A 23,603-nucleotide genomic window follows, 5' to 3' on the forward strand; every position below is an offset into this window, starting at 1 on the left:
ATCTCTCTTTAGACGCAATACAAAATGATAAAGGGGATATCACCACCTATCCCACAGAAATACAAACTACCATCAGAGAATACTATAAACACCTCTACGCAAATAAACTAGAAAATCTAGAAGAAATGGATAAATTCCTTGACACATACACTCTCCCAAGACTAAACCAGGAAAAAGTTGAATCTCTGAATAGACCAATAACAGGATCTGAAATTGTGGCAATAATCAATAGTTTACCAACCAAAAAGAGTCCAGGACCAGATGGATTCACAGCCGAATTCTACCAGAGGTACAAGGAGGAACTGGTACCATTCCTTCTGAAACTATTCCAATCAATAGAAAAAGAGGGAATCCTCCCTAACTCATTTTATGAGGCCAGCATCATTCTGATACCAAAGCCAGGCAGAGACACAACCAAAAAAGAGAATTTTAGACCAATATCCTTGATGAACATTGATGCAAAAATCCTCAATAAAATACTGGCAAAACGAATCCAGCAGCACATCAAAAAGCTTATCCACCATGATCAAGTGGGCTTCATCCCTGGGATGCAAGGCTGGTTCAATATACACAAATCAATAAATGTAATCCAGCATATAAACAGAGCCAAAGACAAAAACCACATGATTATCTCAATAGATGCAGAAAAGGCCTTTGACAAAATTCAACAACCTTTCATGGTAAAAACTCTCAATAAATTAGGTATTGATGGGACATATTTCAAAATAATAAGAGCTATCTATGACAAACCCACAGCCAATATCATACTGAATGGGCAAAAACTGGAAGCATTCCCTTTGAAAACTGGCACAAGACAGGGATGCCCTCTCTCACCACTCCTATTCAACATAGTGTTGGAAGTTCTGGCCAGGGCAGTTAGGCAGGAGAAGGAAATAAAGGGTATTCAATTAGGAAAAGAGGAAGTCAAATTGTCCCTGTTTGCAGATGAGATGACTGTATATCTAGAAAACCCCATTGTCTCAGCCCAAAATCTCCTTAAGCTGATAAGCAACTTCAGCGAAGTCTCAGGATACAAAATCAATGTGCAAAAATCACAAGCATTCCTATACACCAACAACAGACAAACAGAGAGCCAAATCATGAGTGATCTCCCATTCACAATTGCTTCAAAGAGAATAAAATACCTAGGAATCCAACTTACAAGGGATGTGAAGGACCTCTTCAAGGAGAACGACAAACCGCTGCTCAAGGAAATAAAAGAGGATACAAACAAATGGAAGAATATTCCATGCTCATGGGTAGGAAGAATCAATATCGTGAAAATGGCCATACTGCCCAAGGTAATTTACAGATTCAATGCCATCCCCATCAAGCTACCAATGCCTTTCTTCACAGAATTGGAAAAAACTACTTTAAAGTTCATATGGAACCAAAAAAGAGCCCGCATCGCCAAGTCAATCCTAAGCCAAAAGAACAAAGCTGGAGGCATCACACTACCTGACTTCAAACTATACTACAAGGCTACAGTAACCAAAACAGCATGGTACTGGTACCAAAACAGAGATATAGATCAATGGAACAGAACAGAGCCCTCAGAAATAACGCCGCATATCTACAACTATCTGATCTTTGACAAACCTGAGAAAAACAAGCAATGGGGAAAGGATTCCCTATTTAATAAATGGTGCTGGGAAAACTGGCTAGCCATATGTAGAAAGCTGAAACTGGATCCCTTCCTTACACCTTATACAAAAATTAATTCAAGATGGATTAAAGACTTAAATGTTAGATCTAAAACCATAAAAGCCCTAGAAGAAAACCTAGGCAATACCATTCAGGACATAGGCATGGGCAAGGACTTCATGTCTAAAACACCAAAAGCAATGGCAACAAAAGACAAAATTGACAAATGGGATCTAATTAAACTAAAGAGCTTCTGCACAGCAAAAGAAACTACCATCAGAGTGAACAGGCAACCTATAAAATGGGAGAAAATTTTCGCAACCTACTCATCTGACAAAGGGCTAATATCCAGAATCTACAATGAACTCAAACAAATTTACAAGAAAAAAACAAACAACCACATCAAAAAGTGGGCGAAGGACATGAATAGACACTTCTCAAAAGAAGACATTTATGCAGCCAAAAAACACATGAAAAAATGCTCATCATCACTGGCCATCAGAAAAATGCAAATCAAAACCACAATGAGATACCATCTCACACCAGTTAGAATGGCGATCATTAAAAAGTCAGGAAACAACAGGTGCTGGAGAGGATGTGGAGAAATAGGAACACTTTGACACTGTTGGTGGGACTGTAAACTAGTTCAACCATTGTGGAAGTCAGTGTGGCGATTCCTCAGGGATCTAGAACTAGAAATACCATTTGACCCAGCCATCCCATTACTGGGTATATACCCAAAGGGCTATAAATCATGCTGCTATAAAGACACATGCACACGTATGTTTACTGCGGCATTATTCACAATAGCAAAGACTTGGAACCAACCCAAATGTCCAACAATGATAGACTGGATTAAGAAAATGTGGCACATATACACCATGGAATACTATGCAGCCATAAAAAATGATGAGTTCATGTCCTTTGTAGGGACATGGATGAAATTGGAAACCACCATTCTCAGTAAACTATCGCAAGAACAAAAAACCAAACACCACATATTCTCACTGATAGATGGGAATTGAACAATGAGATCACATGGACACAGGAAGGGGAACATCACACTCTGGGGACTGTTGTGGGGTCGGGGGAGGGGGGAGGGATAGCATTGGGAGATATACCTAATGCTAGATGACGAGTTAGCGGGTGCAGCACACCAGCATGGCACATGTATACACATGTAACTAACCTGCACAATGTGCACATCTACCCTAAAACTTAAAGTATAATAATAAAAAAATAAAAAATTAAAAAAATAAATAAATAAATTTTTGGGGGGATAATTTTCAAATCCTACATCAATAGACCACCCAAACCCTCTAGATAAATTCAAAAGCATCTGATACCTAGGAACTCTGAGATACCCACACTCGTTTGGACTCAGAGACTCACGGTCTCACTGCATGGTGTCAAGGCAAAGTGCAAAAGGCACAGGTCTGTTAAACCCAGACCTACATCTGAACAACCTGAGGATCAGGGATAAGAAAGTTCATGAAAGAAAATTAATAAAATATAAAACAATATAACAGACTTGCTGTTACTTGTAACCACTGGCAATTCCATTTTAATTTTGTAAGAACTAATCTGGCTGTTTCTGCAAACAAGGCTGGAGAGAACTGCGATCTTAGAAACCTGAAACCTGTATAAGTTAATTGGGTTTTTGAAATGTGTTCAAAAGGCAGAGTTTCTGAAATAACTTTCTAATTGGCCCAGGTGCCTTCCATGTTGAAATCAAAAGGGGTTATACGAGACGTGAAGTTTTCTATGGTAAACAGTTACAAACAACAATTTCTTTTGAACCTAATGTTTATAAAATGGGTATTTATGAGCTTGTGTCCTAACTCAATGAGTGACTGTTTTGGCTCAATGTGTCTAATGCAATAAAAACATAAGTTCTATAATTTCCAGATGATCCATAGTTCCTAAGACTAAAATGGGTTTGAGGCACTGGACACAAAGAGTTCAGCAACTGGCATTTCTCTACCTCAGTGTAGTTTGGAGTGGTAAAGCAGACCTTTGAGACAAAGACAACAGAGATAAGAAGGGAAAGGTCTGGCAGCATACCTGGGGTACCCCCAAGGCCCAAGGCCTTGGAAAAATTCAAATCTTTAAACCAAATCTTGGTTTAAAGCTACAGTGTGAAAACTAAGATAATCTTGGCCAGGTGTGGTATTTCTCACCTACAATCCCAACACTTTGGGAGGCTGAGACCAAAAGATCACCTAAGCCTAGGAGCTCAAGACCAGGCTGGGCAAGATAGCAAGATCCTGTCTCCACAAAAATTTAAAAACAGCCAGGCATTGTGGTGCATGCATGTAGTCTCAGCTACTCAGGAGGCTGAGACTACAGGACCACTGAACCCAGGAGTTCAAGGTTGCAGTACACTATGATTGCACCACTACACTCCAGTCTGGGCAGCAGACCAAGACCCTCTCTCAAAAAAAAAAAAAATTCCCCAAAAGAGGACCTGCTCCCTCCACATAGCTCTCTCCTCCACCACACAAGCAAAGAACAAAGACCATGAATGGGACAGGAAAAGGTAGATCTAGAAAGGGATGAGAAATGGCTCAAAATGCCAGTGCCCTGAGGGTGAGTTTGCTGAGGCTTGCCTGAGGCCACCAGGGTCTGACTGCATCCTAGGAAACAGAACCCCTTTAGAGAAACCATAGCAAAACGGCCTAAGTTCACATAGGGCCTCTAAATAGGGGTGCTTCCCTGACTCAATGGAGGAGCTAACTGGACATGGAATGTAAGGAGTTCCACTTTTATCAGCTCCTGGGCAGGAAATTAATCTAGAATTAAGTGGGAAAAGTTATCCTCAAAAACCCTACACAGTTAAAAATAAATCACTATTCATAGGATGTGGAAAGCCACAAAGAACATCACCCCCAACTTAATAATGACAAAAAGCTGAAAAATTTACAGTCATTCTTTTAAGCTTAAGGTCATGAAACATTTTGTGAGCTAAGGTCACAAAACAATCAGATGAACTAAATGTCAAAAAAAAAAAAATGGAACACAGAATAGTCTCACCTTTGTCAGAGCAAGAGAGAACCCGTCACAAAATGGGTAGGAAGAAAACAAGTGATGGTTAATTCCTTAAGGATTGTGGACTAGCATTTAGGTTAGAAACCTGGGGGCCCTGGCACATGGAAAATCCACAGCCACTCATCTCTTTTCCACTGGCTCCATCAGGGTTCGTAAGAAAGATTAGAGGCAGGGCAGGATACCTTAGAGAGCCCCCAGGTGGCACAGACAAGGTCCGAGGGTGGAGTAGGAGTACTTGAAGGAACCCATCTGCTTTCTGTCCCTGTGCTGCATGAATACAAGGTGATGAGCAGCAGCTGCCAGGGAGCAGCAAAAACCACCCAGGCCACAGACCTGCCTCACACAGGAAACAAAAGCCTTCTGCCTCTGAGTGAGGAGGGAGACACCTGCCACGTCCCATATGTCACTCTGCTTTGACAGGAGGCAAAAGCTACCAGCTGCTGGGGGTGGAACATGAAACTCGCAGGTGCTCTGTTCCAGGCAATGACCCATGGCCTCTGGAGAGAGACAGAACCTGACTACGTATCCTGCACTGACACCAAGGGGAGGGGCAGAAAACCTGCTCTTGCCCAGGAACCCCAGTGATCCACAGGAGAGGTCTGCTGCTGCGGGAAGAGGGGCAGAAACCTCTTTCTCATGCCCCAAACCTTCTACTCTAAAGATATGAGGTGGAGCTCACCTGCCACAGCCAGTAGGGCCAGGAAACCATCCACCCTCTAGGCCTGTGCTGTCCAACAGAGCTTTCTGTGGTGACCATAATGTCCTGTATCTGTGCTACAGAATACAGTAGTCACCAGACACATGTGCCTATAGAGCACCTGAAAAGTGGCTAATGTGACTGAAAAAGTAAATTTTTCATTGCATTTAATTGGATTTAATTAAAATTTAAATTTTGATAGCCACATGTAGCTAGTGGTTAGGACACTGCCGCTGACCCTGAGTGGTGTCAGAAGCAGGGGCCACCTAACACTAGGGTAGAGGCAGAAATGCTGATAAACCCACAACCCTGAGACTCAAGTGCAGAGCACCTGCCCAACTAATGCTAGAGCAGGGGCCCCAGGAAAGCCCTCTGGCCTACTTAAGTCTCGTGCCTAGTAACAAGCACCAGCGGGCTACTGCCAGTGGCGGGACAAAGGCAGAGAGAGAGAAACATGTTCTGTGGCAAAGGTACACAGGATCTGCCAAAACCGGATGGTGAGGAAGGATCCTTAAGAAAAGCCTGCTGAGCGTCCAGGCCTCGCATGAAGAACACAGCAGCAGCAGCCCACCCCCTGGAGAAGCTTATAGCAACAACAAACCCCAAACCTAGCTTAGCCACTGACCAAACTGACTCAAGCCCTCAATCACATTAATGGCCTAGCAGAAGTATACCTATTTCCAGGCATAAGCAGTATTTACTTTAGTCTCCTAGACTTAGAGACTTAGTTTCTTTTACACACACACACACACACACACACACACGCACACAAAACAGACATTCAATCAAAAATTATGTTACACTTGAAAAGCAAACTCCTGCAACCTTCCCACTCATTATCAAGAGATAGAATAGTCAAAACAATGAGATTCACAGATGGCCCTGATGGTGGAAATACCAAAGAAAGAATTTAAAATAATTACAATTAATATGTCAAAGAATCTAGTGAAAAAGGTGGGCCACACAGATGAAAAAATGGGCAATTTCAACAGAAATACAGAAACTATTTATTTTCTTATCTATTTATTTATTTATTTTTAAATGCAAATTTGAAACTGAAATGTGTTATGGCCCAAATGTAATAGTATCTGTTTTGAACTGAGTCTTACAGGGTCTTACCCTGTCATTTAGGCTGAAGTGCAGTGGCACAGTCACAGCTCACTGCAGCCTTGAACTCCTGGCCTCAAGCAATCCTCGCACCTCAGCCTCCCAAAGTGCTGGAAATACAGGAATGAGCCACTGTGCCAGGCCTTATGGAAACTATTTTTAAAAATCCAAGTGAAAATGCTAGAGATGAAAAACATAATATCAAAAATGCACTCCTTCAATAGGCAGACTGAGCACAACAGAGGTAGAAAAATCAATGAAATTGAAAATATCAATAGAAATTAGAAACAGAGAAAAACACCGAGATTTTTAAAAAAATGCAAATGAAACAAAAATTGATAGGGCACTCAAGAGCTCTGGAACAGTATCAAATAGTCTAACATGTGTAACTGGTGTCCCATAAGAAGACAGAAAGAAAGGGACAAAACAAAGTTGAAAAAAAAATGGCCAAGAATTTTCTGAAATTTAACTAAAGATAGCCGACTACAGATCTAAGCTGCAAAAATACAATGAAAAACACAACTAGGTACAACATAGTAGAAGCTGAAAACCAAATATAAAGAGAATATACTGAAGGAAATAAAATCCACCAGCCTTCACCTCAAACCCTGGTCTCTCCATGAAAGGTCAATGATTAATTGGATTTTGGCAAAATTATCTCCCACATCTGGGGCTCTTACTGCACCCTATAGGCAATAACCAGAGAGTAAATGGCTTTGTGTTCCTTCTAGAAAGCATTCGTGCAGTCACCACAGAATGTAAACCTGGGGGTATAGGCCTGACACAGCATCTTGGGTTGTCTTACCAAAACTTCCTAAAGATGTACCTTACTGAATTAGATAGCTTATTTTTTTTCTGTTGTTGTTAAAATGGAATTAAAAACTTTTAAAATAGGACCAAAAATGTCTGGGAATTAGAGCTATCTAAATGCTTATGTAATGTGAATGCAAAATTGAAACTGAAATGTGTTATGGCCCAAATGTAATAGTATCTTTTTTGAATGGAGTCTTACAAAATGCAAATAATACTGGGAAAATATGACCTTGCAGAGGTTGTTCCTCTAGCACATTTTTTAAATCTCTTTTGAGTTTTAATAATAGTTTGATTGTACTAGCTGATAACCTTAGTAGGCTTTTGAAAATTTGAACTAATATACAAAGATTATCTGTATTTATTCAATGCTTAGGAAACAGGATTTTCAAAATAAAACTGTCTGGGTAAAATATTTTTAAAAATGCATGAAAAAGGAAAATTAAAAAAGAGTTTGAGGTAAAACCCAAAAGGCTTACAAATATTTACCCTGTTCCTTGGATCTTCTACTCATTGTCGGGGATCCTGTCTAAAATCCTGGGTGCTTCTGGTCTATAAACTCTCTTGAGTTCCCTTAGTCAAAGCCTAGAATTTGTTTTCTTTTTGTGCAGTTAATGTCAGAAAACTTCTGACAAGGGACCATCTGCAGCTGAATACTTTGGAGACAGTGTTGGGATCCTTAAATCGAGGTTCAGAAATTCAAAAGAATATGGGACTTTTAAATTTGGGGTCATTACTGTAATTTGCTTAGTGTGGAAATATACCAGAAAATATATGAGACAGTGGAATGAGAAAATATTCAATTAAATAATAGGCAAAAAAATGCAAATGGTCTTTGTAGCCAGTCTCCCTAGATTCAAATCTCAACTCTGCCACTTACTTGTTTGTGCCTCAGTTTCTTGTTTTCAAAAATAAATCATAATAACAGCTACCTCATAGAGTTGTTGTGAAGCTTAACTGAATTAATAAATGTGAAGGCCTAAAAGAGTACTGGCATGTAATTAGTGATTTTTGTGTTTATTTTTATTCATCTTAACTATCTGTATTATTCTCATTAATAACTTTATATTAAAATGAAGTAAAAAACAAATTAATTGAATTGGAAATGTCTCACCTTCTTGAGAAAACCCAAAAGATATTTTTTCCTGCAGTGATTTAAACAGCTTCTTCTGTGTTGTAATCATGTCTATCTTCAGTAATCAAGTAAAACAACATCATATGTAAATTTCTGTCAATATCACTAGTTTCTATTAAGAGGAACCAGGGCCCCTTTGCCTTTTTGTCGGCATCTTTTAAATAAATACATTATTGATACATCTGTGACAACTGCTCACATGTAAAATAACCTCCTAATCTCAAGCTAATTTAAACCTCTTTCATAATACTCATTGTGAAATATTTTGGATATTGTACATTTAAATCATACTATTATAAATAGGAATATCTGTCTAATCCTTTATGGTTTATGAAGTACTTGTGTATCTAGGAAGTACTCCAATTCCTAATATTCATATAATATGAATGAATATGATACTACAAACTAGAATGAGAAACCTGCTATAGATTTGCTTTAATAAGTGGAGAAGCTCCCTCTCTTCACCACAAAGACAAAAAGAGTATTTTCTTAAGGGGACCACAGAGGATAGCTTTTACGTGCTGCAGAACTGAAGTGGAAGGCTACAGTATTATTATACCGGGAAGAATATTATTATTATGTGTTTTCTCTAAAATTTTTATTTTATAGCTAAGGTAAAAAGTAAAATCCAGGAGAGGTTTAAATTAGAATTGTTCTAAAGGGGATTAGATAAGTCTCTTAAAATTTGAAAAAAAATATATCATTTACATACAGACCATACGCACTTTAAAAGGCCAAACTGAAAAGAAACTGTGAAAGATATTGCAGTGAAAAGTTGTATAGAGCAAAATCAACAATAGCTATTTAAAACAATATAAAATTTCCATGTGGAAAGTTCATGTAAAGTGTCCAATTGTGCTTAAATCGAATAGTGAGCTATGAAATGGTGGGTGATGGTGAGTAAGCTGCTTACATTTTTTTAAAAGCATGTGAAACAGATGCTTGAGTCTGGAAAAGGCATAGATAACAGAATGACAATAGTCCAGTGAGAGTGTTGACAGCAAAGGAACAAAGGGCACCCTGGGAAGAATAAGCCACAGCACTAGGCATGCCCTGTGAAGCACTGAGCTACACTTCCTTATTTTCCACCTGTCCTGTAATTTATCTGCAATGTCTTTCTTGCAAATATACTTGCTCATCAGTATTACTTAATGGCCAAATGCTGACAAACTTGCAGACTCTATTAAAAAATGTTCCTATTACTGGTGAATATTCTGCAAGAAAAACCTTTAAATATTGTAGTATTAAAATTTTAAAATCTATTTATCTTGAAGTTCATCATTTATAACTCCTGAAAATTGAGTCCTGATTCAAAGAATAAAAACCTTTATGAGGTTTCAATTTGTGTTTTTTTCTTCTTTTCTTTCATTGTTTTATCTTTAAAAAAATTATCCTGAAATATCTGTCATAAATATAGATATACAACTTCCAGTGTATTGCCTTTATTTTGTAATATAAAGTTAAATATATTTCTTTTAAAATAAGTATGGTTTTCATGATCAATATTAATGAAACAGAATATAATCTTACCCTGGTGTGAGTACGAATGTGCATCTTCAGTCCATCATTTTTACTGAATCCTTTTTCACAGTAAGGACATTGATAGGGACGCTCACCTACAAATAAAGGAAGCCTCCATGTCAGAAAAACATGAAGTAGCAGAACCAGTCCTGTGCTATCACTTCTCACACACTCAGATCCTGGCCACCGCATATGCCTTGTGCTACTTCAAGAAGTGGCTCCAGGCACAGCAGGGCAGACCCAAGCATGGGTCGTGCAGGACAGCAGTGGACTGTGGCCTCCCCTCCTGTGGAGAGGGCACTGAGTCCAGAGCACTTCCGATACTCAAAAATAAACATTTGCCAGTAGCATATTTGCTGCATATTCCTTTTAATACTTGAGCCCAAATTAAATCTCCTCATTTTAAGAATTTGTTAAAAATATTTTATGTTAATCAATTTGCTCTATCACTGTACTACTCTTTAAAGGGGAATTATTTAACTGATTCATTGACACCTTGTTCTGTTTAATTTTTTTGTTTCATATAAATGAATTTGACTCAGTTAAGGCTGTGAGTTTCAAAAGAATTTCATAAAATTGGTATATGTTCAAAAGGACCATTGGTAGTTAAACTAAATAATAATTAATCCATACTTTCTGATATAATCAAATATCTCTCACCTAGAGGCTATAATTTTGAAAACAGCCAAAATGTTTTTCAAGACAAGCACACATACACACAGCACATTTAAAAAAAAATTCTACTGTGAAATGACAAAACTGTGACAAAATTTAATCTCCAAAAGGGATCTGAAGATGCCCTTTTGTCAAAGCCAAATCATTTAGGATGGACAGTATCTCAAAATCACTAATTGATTTATCCTTTCATTTAACAATGTACTTACACAGCAGGATGCTAGACCCTGGCTGCAATCAAAGATCAATATAATAAAATATTTTCCTTCAGCTAATGTAAAACTTTTGTCTTCCCTTCAGAGCCAGGCCTTCTGACTAGCAGTGTATGTTCTTCCTCTACTCTCTCATGTTCCATTTGGTTCTGATCTTAATTCAATCTGGATATCATGTGCATTATCCCAGTCAACTCTCTCATGGGGTCAACAATGCCCCTTGTTGCTTGATCCAGTGACCACTTTTCAACAAGGCCTTCCTTGACCTCTCCCCTGTCCCTGACACTGCTTCATGAAATGGACAGTTACATTCCTGGATCTCAAGGCTGGCCCCATTGCACAACGGCCTTGCACTGTTCTCCCCAACTTTGTTTCCAGCAGAGACATCATATGGAAGCACCTGCAGCGGTGTCCCCTGCCAAGCGGCATTTTCCAGCCTCTCCTCCTTGGGGAGGAGCACCCAGGATTCTCCCTTTGGACCAGGCACTGTAAAATGGTGACAAACACCCAAAGTAGCAATAAACTAAAAACAACAATCACAACACAAACAGGAACAGGTCCCTTAAATGAGCTATCCAGACTTACCAACTTCTCTGAGACAAAATCAACCTTTGCACTAGGTAAGCTGACCTAGAATTATTGACCTTAGGATCATCGTGACTCTGGGAAGGTGTGGCTTTTCAAAGTCAGTAGGACAAAGGCTTGGCAACATCTAGGAAAAGATCATCTTATTTTAACCCTGAGTTGATAACACATGCTTATCAGAATTTCAGATCTCTATTGAGCCCCAATCTCTAGGTACACATATGTCTAACAGGTACCCTCCTTTGGGTATCTCACAAACAGCTTAAATCAGTGTGCATTGTTTTGAATTTGCGGTATTTATCCTTTGGTCTTATGCATGCTATAAATCCTGTCCTGATTAGTTGTACCACATTCACCTAGTTAGCAAATTAAAAACTTGGGAGGCATCCAAGATAACCCCACACTTTTTTACTCACTTCTCCCTCCATCCAGACTCTAAGTCATAATGATTTTGCTTCTCTGATATATCTAGAATTTTTCTATTTCAGGATGATGATAAAAAAGAACATTATAGTAATAGCAGTAACAGCATCAGCAGCAATAGTAGGAGTACAGCAGGAGCTATCATTTACTGAGATTTTAATAATTTAACCTTGAACCACAAAGGAAAAGGACAGGAAGAAAACATAGCAGAATGTGACTGCTAAATGGTGGTAGCTCCTGCATCACACAATTCCAGATAATTTTTTCATTTTCTTCTTCATAAAGTATAAAAAGTCATTTTTTAGATTTTCAAAGTTTATTTTACTTTAGTGATAGATAATAAACAAGGCTAAAATGTTTCCTTCTTATTTATTAACAATGAAATCCATCAACATATCAAATCTATGTTAGGGATAAAGCATGATAAGAATAGTAACATGTTATTTTACACTTACATAAAATCATTTTTCTAGCAAGCCTAAGATAATTCAATATTCATAGCTATTCTCTTTGTATCACATAGCTTTACGTCTGGTTTTGTTCTCCAAATACCAACAGAGTCCAGCAAACAAAAACAAAAGATTTGCAGTTATCAGGTAAATAATTATATGTTAATCCTAATATAATATACCAGGTTACTATTTCCTTTCATAACAGCCAAAATCCATCAAGCGAAGAAAGAAATACATAGTTAAAGACTAGTAAGGAATTTTAAAGAAGGGAACATAATAAATCCATTTCCAATTTTACCTACTGTCATAATATAGGAATTCTGTCCATAGACTTAAAAAGGCTAACTTCTTTTAAGACATAGCTTTTTTCATACATTTTTTGGAATGTGATTGTCCTGAGTTTGAATACTGTTCATCCTCCATCCAGCTGTAACTCTGACAAGGTCATCCAACGCCATTGAACCTTTGAAAAACTGGATAAATTATACCTATCCTATGAGTGCAGTGACGATGTATCCAGATTCGTCTAAAGTAGTCTCAGTTTATGCCTGTTATCCTAGAATAATATAGTAATAACTGGTTAATTTTACATGTCAACTTGACTAGGTTAAGGGATGTGGCCAGGTAGCTGGTAAAACATTATTTCTGGGTCTCTGAGGGTGTGTCCAGAAGAGATGAGCATTTGAATTCGTAGGCTGTGTAAAGAAGATCCACCCTCACCCAATGTGGGCAGGCATCATCCAATCCATTGAGGACCCGGATAGAACAGAAAGATGGAGGAAAAGTGAATTAATTAATTCCCTCTCTTTCTCTCCTCCTCCTTCTTCTTTCTCTTCTCTTTTCTTTTCTTCTCCCTCATCTTTCTCTTCTTTCTTCTTCTTCTTCTCCCAGATAGAACAAAAAGATGGAGGAACAGTGAATTAATTAATTCTCTCTCTTTCTCTCCTCCTCTTCCTCCTCCTTCTTCTTCTTCTTTCTCTTCTCTTCTCCTTCTCCTTCTTCTTCTTCTTCTGTCTCTCTCCCTTCCTCCCTCCCTCCATCTCTCTCCTTGATCTGAGATGACATCCATCTTCTGCCCTTGGATATGGAAGCTCCCAGCTCTCTGGCCTTCATACTCCAGTACCTACATCAACAAACCCCTGCTCCTGGTTTTCAGGCCTTTGCTCTTGGACTGAGTTACATCATTGGCTCACCTGGTTTGCAGAACTTCAAACTCAGGCTATATTACACCTCTGGCTTTCCTTGGTCTCTTGCAAATGGCATATCATGGAACTTCTTGGCCTCCATAACTGTGTAAGCCAATTCCCATAATCAAGCTCCTCATATATATCTATAAATATGCTATTGGTTCTTTTTCTCTGGAGAATCCTAATACAACATTACTCCCTTTCACTCTCACAAGTGTCTCAATTGGGACAATAGATACATGGTTACTTGTTATGAATGGAATTGTGCCCTCCCATACCAAATTCGTATGTTTAAATCCTAAACCCCAGTACCTCATAATGTGGCCTTACTTGGGAACTGGGTTGTTGCAAACGTTACTGGAGTAGTGTGGGCCCCTAATCAAATATGATTGATGTCCTCATAAAAAGATGGCCTTGTGAAGACAGAGACACACAGGGAGAATGCCATGTGAAGACTGGAATTATGCCGCCACAAGCCAAGAACTATCAGAAGCCAGGAGAGAGGCCTGGAGCAGATCCTGCCCTAGTGCCTTCACAGGGAGCATGGCCATGCAAGTGCCTTGATCTCAGACTTACAGCCTCCAGAACTGAGAGGTGACACAGTTTTATAGTTTAAGCCACTCAGTTTGCGACACCTTGTTACAACAGCCCTAACAAATTAACAGTCATCCTACTCTTTTTTTTTTTTTTTTTTTTTTTTGAGATGGAGTCTCGCTCTGTTGCCCAGTCTGGAGTGCAGTGGCACGATCTCGGCTCACTGCAAGCCCCGCCTCCCGGGTTCACACCATTCTCCTACCTCAGCCTCCCAAGTAGCTGGGACTACAGGTGCCCGCCACCACGCCTGGCTAATTTTTTGTATTTTTAGTACAGATGGGGTTTCACTTTGTTAGCCAGGATGGTCTTGATCTCCTGACCTTGTGATCCACCCACCTCAGCCACCCAAAGTGCTGGGATTACAGGCGTGAGCCACCGCGCCCGACCCAGTCATCCTACTCTTAACGGTGGCAATTACTCTTATCACTGATATCTACACATGTTGCCCATGAGGTCTACATAAATCACTCAGAGCACCTCTAGATGATTGGTATTTCTACCCCATGCCACCCGCCAACACTGAGCTGACATATCTGGGAAACTTGGGTAAGTTCAACTCCATTCCTTCATTCTATCCTAGAATGTACTCCAGCTTTAAAGTGCATCACCATGTAAATGGCTTTTATAAGCAATTTATTTGAAAACTATAATGTGTAGTTTGCAAATCAGCTTAAACTCTACATTAAATTTCTACCCTCTTGGTTGGAGGATGTTTAGGGCAATCCTGCCTCTCTTTTGGACTCCGAGGACAAAGCTATCTGCTGTCCCACACAATCGGAACCTGAAGGTTACCTGTACAGTCAACAGGTTAATAACTACTAAAGTCATTTTCCTAATTTGCATATTAAAGATAAATTGTTATTCTTAGGTTTTCTTCACATTATGCATATAATATTTCCCTTCATTATTTCAAATTACTGTGAAGAATGTTTCTAGGAAATATTTTCACCTACACATAAAATGATCCTGTGGAGAACAAAAACTTATCTTCAGTTTTAGTCAACTCTAAGAACACAGGTCACAGTCAGTACATGGGCTCTGATGTACAATGTGATCCAACTTCAAATAACGACTATGTTTTAATAGCTCAGGTATATTTAGACACTATCTTTATTTTGCTTAGGCTAGTCACAGTATTCAAATTCTAACTAACATGTAAATTAATTAATCTGAAAATTAGCCAAAAAAGTAGCTAAAAACAAATCTAAATGGAAATAATAACAATAGCTAAAATGTATAGAGTCTACTATAAGGTTCTGTTCTACAGTTCAGAATGCTTAACACACATTAGCAATTTTAATTCTTGCAACAATATTATAATCTAAGTATTCATATCCCTAGTTTACAAATGAGGAAAGTAAGGCACAGAAAGGATAAGTAATTTTCTCAAGATGACATAGCTTCTCATATAGTGGAGGCCGAGTTTGAACCCACTCTTAACCTCATGCCATCACATAAATTAGTAATATGGCTAGCATTTTGTGTAAATTGGGTTAGACTTTCTAAAGTTAATGACAAAAACTCTGCTTCTGACAATAACAGTTTACATTAACCAGATCTTTCTGGCTGGTAGATTCCAGCATTCTTTTGGTTATCAATGCTCATCAAGAAAAAGTAGGGGGCAGGTTAGGAATGTGTGTTATGTCTTAAAGCAGTTCCCAAGTGAATCCAAATACTAACATAATAATAAGCTGTGTCTTGAGAACTACATACAGGTAGTCACTTTCAACGTTTAGAAGGGAAATACTATATTGGTAAATATGTCATACCATCCTATGAGATTTAGGTATTAGATTAATAAAATAGATTTAGTGAACACAGCAGCATAAATAATAATATTTACATATATACACAGAGTAAAATATTTTTCATTTAACTAAAGGAAAATAGATCTCTTTCTTTAAATTATGTGTTGACACTGAATAACATTGAAAGCCACAGTGTTTTCCTTGAACAACAGATCAAGGAACAAACAGAAGCATGATGGTAACTATAAAAAGTTGATTTTGGTTGATTTTTAAACGTGCCACAAAGTGGATACTCCATGAAGCTAATGTATTCATTCATTAAATAGACTTTTTTTTTTTTTTTTAGCACATACCATCTTCTAGTTACTGTCCTGGGCTTTGAGAATGCAGTTGCAAATAGTTTCACAAAATCACTGTCTCTTCAATTTTACTACTGTGATGAGAAAGACAAGAAAAAGTTAAAGAAAATACATAAGATAATTTCAGATGCTGATAAATTATACAAAACAAGGACATAGGTTTAAGAAAGATCCCTGGGCTGGAGAAGTGGGCAGGTGAAGGACTTAGCTAAAGTCATTAGCAAAGGCAAAATAACTGAATAAATGCAGTTCCTTAATGCCAATTTAACATTATTCAGGCAGACTTCTTGTAGCTCTTCATCTCTGAATTGGAGGTACTTTAACTTACTCGGCTTGAAGTAAGTGTATCCAAATTCTCACTGCTGGAACACCCGAGATGGAAGTAGCTTAAAAGCTACACTATTTGAAATGTGTGTGGGGAATATTCAGAAAACAGCTCCAGAAAATTGGAGCTAGCTTTCCAAAGGCAGCCAGTAGTAATGAAAGGGAACATCTGGATGCCACATGGAACACCTTACTTGACTTGAGCCCAGCCTGGCCCCAACAAGCTACCTTGAGCCTTTGACAAAGAAAATGTATTATGATGACAACCACCCACTAGCAAGTATGGCTAATAACAATAGGAAAAAATCAAATCCTAGTTTAATATATGCCTTTCAGATTAAAATTTATATATGTTACCATATAGATGTTCCATATAGATGGAATATAATTTTAATTAAAGACATGAGAAGAATTCTAGCCCTCACCAAAGGATTAACATACTGGTATTAAAAGAGCATCTTAAGAAAATTTGTGAAGGCAGTTTAGGATAACATGAATCTTACTGATAAAACGATCCTAAAGCCACATCACTGAATATCCATCTACTACTATGTAACCACCTCAATATTCAACATCTTGACACGAATCCTTTCGAAAAAATCTATGTTTACAATACATGAAATTAATAAAGAAAAACCTTGCAAATCACTTTAATCTTGATAATCTTAAATTAGAACATGGATTTAATTTAAGAAGTGAACCTGACCACTCTAGCAGAGGCACAGAAATCAAATTTTTGTTCATGCTACTACACTGAATTAATATGTTAATAATGACCATGATCAAACTTGAAGATTAAAAAATGCAAAATTGTGAAGATGATAAATTATGTGTCATGTATATATTACCACAATTTTTTAAAAAAGTGTACAGCCAATGTGCCCTATGCTTTGAACATTTTATAAACAAGCAGCAAAGCTTAATATGTAATATATATATATTTAATTATGTGGATTAATATAAAAAGACCATTTTCAATAAGAATTTTAATAACGTTAACTTGTCATTTAATATATTTCGAAAACCAATGTAGATTTCAAAGAACTCATAATTCCTTGAAAATATGAAAAGATGTACACACAGAAAATGTAATTTAAAATGGAATAAAGTCAAACTCATTTATTTTCAATGAATCCAAATTAAATAATGTTTAACGATTTTGGAAGCATAGCTTTACTTCTTACTTTGAGTTTTCTAACAAAAATCAGTTTTAGAGATGGCAACACTTTCAAGTGAAAAAGCAAACCTCAAAAGTGTATGTTTCATGAAAAATACCTGATATCGTTCCACATGGTTGAACTTTAAAATATATGTATTATATGGGAATTCTTTAGAAGAACTTTACATTTTTTTCCATGAATATCAGGGGACTGGCTTATTTTGCTTTTGTAGACTAGGAAATGGTTACAAAACAGCAAACTGAATCATTCTAGATGAAAATTAAACCAAAAATGTAATTGTGAAAGCACCACCCAATTACTTTTCCAATCTCACCATTCCAATCCCTTCAATTTATGGAGTATCTAATAAATTAGAAGTACACCATAGAGAGAAGTGAAATGCTACACTGACAAATAGGAGTAGCTCAAGTTCATTCTTGGCATCTTTCTGTAATTGAAATACTTTTTTTCCCCGCAGCAAAAAGAGCCATGAAACCCCACCGACCTCACGGAACCCCACCTTGTTACTCTTGGAATGTTCCCATTAATCAAATTCTGAGGAATCTCACTTAACCTAAACAAGTTAAACCCAAGGACACCATCTTTGAAAGAAGGACAACAAAAACCTGAACTCGACATTACTCCTTGAATATTTTAGAGATCCTCTACTTTTAAAAGCTTAATAGAGTTTACAGTTGTAAGAAAGTGAGCAATAAAATGTAAAAATCAAATAAGAGAACCTTTACTTCTCAAAACAATTTTATCATCTGATTCAAAACAAATGGAGTCTGGTTTTCAAAATCTATTTCTTTAAACGATGCTTTATTTTCCTTAAGAATCTTACAGTCACAGTATCCCTCCCTCATTTCTGAAGAGATGCCAACTCAAAGGACATGAGGTTCATTGGGAAGAAGGAAAAAAAAAGGACAGCCACGTGCTCACGAACTTTTCAGTCGGAAATCATAAAAAGCCAGATTGGGTGGATTTATTGAGGGTGAAACAAAAAGTGAATTTTACTGATGCAAATTTTTTTAAAAAAGAATACGAGATGCAGAATGAAAAGAGGTGAGTTAATGAAGCAAAAGTAAAAGATTCCCTACTCAGGATGCTCTTGCTTCAGCCAACCAGGAGTATAAATTACCCCCATTACATGTGACTTGTCTAAGGGAGCAAGACGACAGACAATAAAGGGTCTTGATGTGAGTGCTGGCAAAAGCAAGGGGACCGTTCCACAAACAGCAGAAAGATCTGAACAATCCAGACACTGGCCAAGTTTTCAAGGTTCTGATCCACAAACAAAAACTCTTCCATGAGTGTTCCACACTGCTATGGTAGGGAACAATTTAAGTCAAGGAAGGAATGTTCTTTATCATTGATCTGGTTTTGTTGTTAGGGAGTCAGAATTTGGTGAGAAAATTATTAATCATTTCACCCAGTAGTTTTCTATTTTTAGGAATTTCTACCAAAGTTTTATTTAACCCAATATTTATGAGTATAGTTGGTGAACCGTGGTCATGGAGTAACTAAGCAGTTAAACCTTAGGTGCCTGCACAAAGAGGAGTTTCCTATAAATAGTGCCAGCAAGGAAGTATCAAGAGTATATAACGTTGAGTAGCAAGAAACCCATAAAATTATTCTCTCTCCCATAAAACTAGAGAAGATTAAAAAAAAAAAAGCTAGAGAAGATATAAAACCTTCCCCAGCCTAGAAGCATAGTGCCGATTTGCAGAAAAACAACACAGAGAGTTATTCTTGGGTGGAAAAATGGTAGCAACAGCAGAAGAAAGCACAAATTAGGGGAAATCAAATCTCCTTTTATTTTCCAAAGGAAAAATGATGGTGATGCAAGTTTAATAGAGGTATGCTATTATCTAATAATTTACCAATAGATAAAGCTGTTCAAACAGTTGATGTAAACTGTGGCCTAGGCCATATCCATTTTTGAGGACTCCAGTATATATAAAAAAAGAAGAAATGATAAAAATATGAACTACGTAAATGACAGTATATTTTAAATGATCTATCTTATTAGTCTCTGTGATGATATTATTAATTCATTTGGTTATTGTTCATAGCATTATATTCCAGGACAAATGTCACTCTCTCACTTTTCACTCTGTGCCCCTCAATGCAACCTATGACAAACTTTGACATAGCACTATAATTTTTACATTAGAAAATTAGGGCCTCTGATATTTTTGAAGAAAGAAAAAATAGATAATCACATTACTAATGAAAGCCAAAATGAATGTCTGTCTCTTAAGTTGTTAGATATACTTGTCATTAACCCAAAATCAACTGAGTAGGAGCTGAGTATAGAAAAAAAACCAGTGGAAGAAAGGGTACATTCCATTGATGTGGTTGTGGATCAGAAATTATTTAAAGTGTCAACATAACACTGAGACATCTAAAAACATGCAGTTCAAGACTTTGCTTATAAGAAAATTCCATTCAAACATTTCTTGGGGAAAACCTGAAGCTTTTGAAGTGTGATGCTAAGGAAATCATTTATTTCTATGTCAATTCTACTCAACGTTTCTGTTAACTCTTAGATTATCTGCAGGTAAGAGAATATTTGATTTGGTTTAATGTTAGTAATGAGACAGAAAATAAATATAGCAAAATAAGTTCTCTCTCAACATATGGAGGTCATCTAATTCTTATTAAAAATGTGCTAAAATGTTGTTTTAAAATGTTTACATTTTCATTTGTGTTTATAATTCAGTAATCATCTAATTTTTAAATAATTTTATTATTGCTCTATAATTACTTATAATTATTTAAAGCTATTGTTTTTATAATGTTGGACAAATATTCTAAAAAGAATAAATTATTTCCTTTAAAAAAGCATTCAAGAAAAAAGAAAAACAGTGGCTAAAATCCAAATATGATCAAATAATAATATACTGATTTTTTATATCTAAGCTGATCACAGGTATTTATCCAAAAAATTACATGTTTCCTAAGACAGTGATTTATTACTATATTCAAATAACAATGTGTAAGCAAGCCTAGAACAGAAGGGCCTACACAGCCGGTATCTATTAACACAGAAAGCTGGTTGGAACTGTAGGCAAGTAATTAACCTTCTGGCCCAGAGCTTTAAAAACCCAAAAGCAGTTCCTAGAATTTCTTCCATAATTTATGAACAACTGATGGAATTCATGTCACAGTCCGTGAATTCCCTTGCTGAATTAACCTCAGCTCTCACTGACCCTAAGAAGCTATAAACCAACAGGAGACTGTGCTCTACTATTTCAGCTGACCCACAGAGTGCCATCTCTGTTGTTTCAGCATAGGAAGCCGGATGATAAATTACAGAGCTGCCCGCCAGGCACAATCCTGAACATTCCCCTTCAATGAAGATGACAGCAACACACTGTACATGCACATTCACTCACCCTAAACCAGCCCTGTTTGACAGCAAATCCTCATCTACATTCTATAGATGATCTATATTCTGTAGCTAAAGTTTATGAAAAGATAAGCATAATGACACTGGGAATAGAGGGTCAAACAGTGTATCAAGGGAGTATGAATACCTGTGACTAAATACAGAAACAAACACATCAGCAATGTTAGCAGCAATAGCTCACAGTATCACATGCTTACATTGTGCAGGCACTGTGCAAAGTTATTTATATCTTCATTTGTTCCTCAAAACAACACTATGCAGTTGGGACTTTTTTTTTCTTTCTTTTTTTTTTTTTTTAGACAGAGTTTCACTCTATCGCCCAGGCTGGAGTGCAATGGCACGATCTCAGCTCACTGCAACCTCCACCACCTGGGTTCAAGCGATTCTCCTGCTTCAGCCTCATGAGTAGCTGGGATTACAGGTGTGCACCACCACACCCAGCTAATTTTTGTATTTTTAGTAGAGATAGGGTTTCACCACGTTGGCCAGACTGGTTTCGAACACCTGACCTCAGGTGATCCCCTGCCTCGGCCTCCCAAAGTGCTGGGATTACAGGCATGAGCCACCACACCCAGCTGGGACTATTATTATTCCATTTATCAGAGATGAGGAAATCAAGCTTCAAGGAAATTAGCCAACTCATTAATGTTCATTCAAGAAGGAAATAAATAGAATGGAGTTTGAAGCCCGTAATCTAACTCCAGAATCAATACTCTGGATATAAAGGTGGCATTAAATAACAATGTATTACAAATACTAATTTTACGGTAGCAAAGTTTCTCCATAGCTGGAGTTAAGTTCTCAGTTGACCATAGGTAACAAACTATAGTTTCTATGTTAAAGTTATCTTCAATTGGTTGATATATCAACAAGAAAATATTGTCAAACATGATGAAAGGAGTGTATGTAGTTCTATGGTATGTTCAAGAATAACAGCAGGGGTCAGGGGGTATGTCAAAGAATAAGAAATAAAAATATCAGCAATGTGATATATTGGAAAAAGTTTAAGCCTCGGTTTAGTTCTAGCTGAACCACATACAAGTTTTATGACCTTAGGCAAATCATTGCACTTTGCTTGGCATTATTTCAAATAAGAGGCTTGAACTAGATTTCTGAAACTCCTTTCTATTCTAAAGTCAAGAATATTATTTTTTTATTCTAAAAAAGCAGATACCTTGTGCACACTTGCCACATTCTCATTCTAATTACCAAACTGTGCAGAATGAATGGACTTTAGAATGTGGATACAAGATTTATGAAAAATAACATTTTCAAAGTTAATGGAAAAAACAAAGTCTTGTCAGACTACAGAATGGTGGTAATGGGAACAAGGGGGAAGAAGGAGGATGCAGAGCGGAATGAAGGGGAAGCAAGGATACAACCAGTTGGTTATTTAAGGTAGTGAAGGATAAAATCAATCATAAAATGAAGGAATTGAAGGATGTTTTTAATTTTAGGCACTATCAACAAAAAATAAAAACATAAATACTAAAATTCCTCCCACGACTAACAGGTAATAATCCAATAGCTAATTTATCACTGTCTTGTAGAATGATCGTTAGTCATGAGCCAATTAACAAAAACACTTGTTTTAAAAAAATTAATATGTATGAAGGAGACTGCCTTTAATGTTCTATAAAAGAATACTGTCACTGTACTGGACAGAAAATGTTGAGAAACGCCAATTGGCAAATTGGAAGGAAAAACCATAAACTGGAGTCTTATTTCCTCTTCATAAAACTGAGTGTTATTTGATATCATAAAAAAGAGATTTGATTTCCCAAATTATTGATGGACAGTGAATACTATAAAAACAAAGTTAAACTGACACCTTCAGGCATACTTGGTATGGGATTAAAAGACTAACTCCATAAAAAATCTCATCACATTGCAGTATATTCAAAGGTCCAACTGTCAATTAGTAACCATTTGCTAGAAATAAAAAAAGGGAAATTTAGTAAATATAATTTAATCATTATTTCCTCTGTATGTTACTGCCCACTATAAAGCTGACTAGGAGAAAATGAACAAGTGAATGTGTGATATGGCCTGGCTGCGTCCTCACCCAAATCACAAATTGTAGCTCCCATAATTCCCATGTGTCATGGGAGGGACCCAGTGGGAAATAATTGAATCACAGGGTGATCTCTGCTGTGCTATTCTTGTGATAGTGAACGAGTGTCACAAAATCTGATGGCTTTATAAAGGGGAGTTCCCCTGCACATGCTCTGTTGCCTGCCACCATGTAAAATGTGACTTTGCTCCTCCTTTGCCTTCTGCCATGATTTTGAGGCCTTCCCAACCATGTGGAACTGTGAGTCTGTTAAACCTCTTTCCTCTATAAGTTACCCAGTCTTGGGTATATCTTCAATAGCAGGGTGAGAACAGACTAAAACAATGTGAAAAGATCAATCAATAAATAAAAGCATCATTTGGCTCTAAAGCATAAAACTTTCACAGTACTAAAATGATATAAGACTTTTATTTCCTCATCTTTTATACTGGGG

General features: G+C 37.2%; 1 protein-coding gene across 6 annotated transcripts in view; it reads right to left on the bottom strand.

Annotated features, from left to right (window-relative positions):
- PRDM5 (PR/SET domain 5) overlaps positions 1–23,603 on the bottom strand; it is a 230,660-nt gene that overhangs the window by 52,644 nt on the left and 154,413 nt on the right. For 2 of the 6 annotated variants that reach the window (XM_034959083.3, XM_034959084.3), the window contains one exon: positions 9,972–10,057. The exons of 2 other annotated variants lie outside the window; for them this stretch is intronic. In XM_034959083.3, coding sequence (XP_034814974.1) covers positions 9,972–10,057 — 86 coding nt within the window. Of the gene's footprint in view, positions 1–9,971; positions 10,058–13,178; positions 16,272–23,603 lie in introns of those variants that run through there. 2 more of the 6 variants (XR_010112017.1, XM_063603886.1) reach the window with 2 other exon arrangements.

This window comes from Pan paniscus, chromosome 3 (assembly GCF_029289425.2).
Source record: "Pan paniscus chromosome 3, NHGRI_mPanPan1-v2.0_pri, whole genome shotgun sequence".
NCBI lineage: Eukaryota > Metazoa > Chordata > Mammalia > Primates > Hominidae > Pan > Pan paniscus.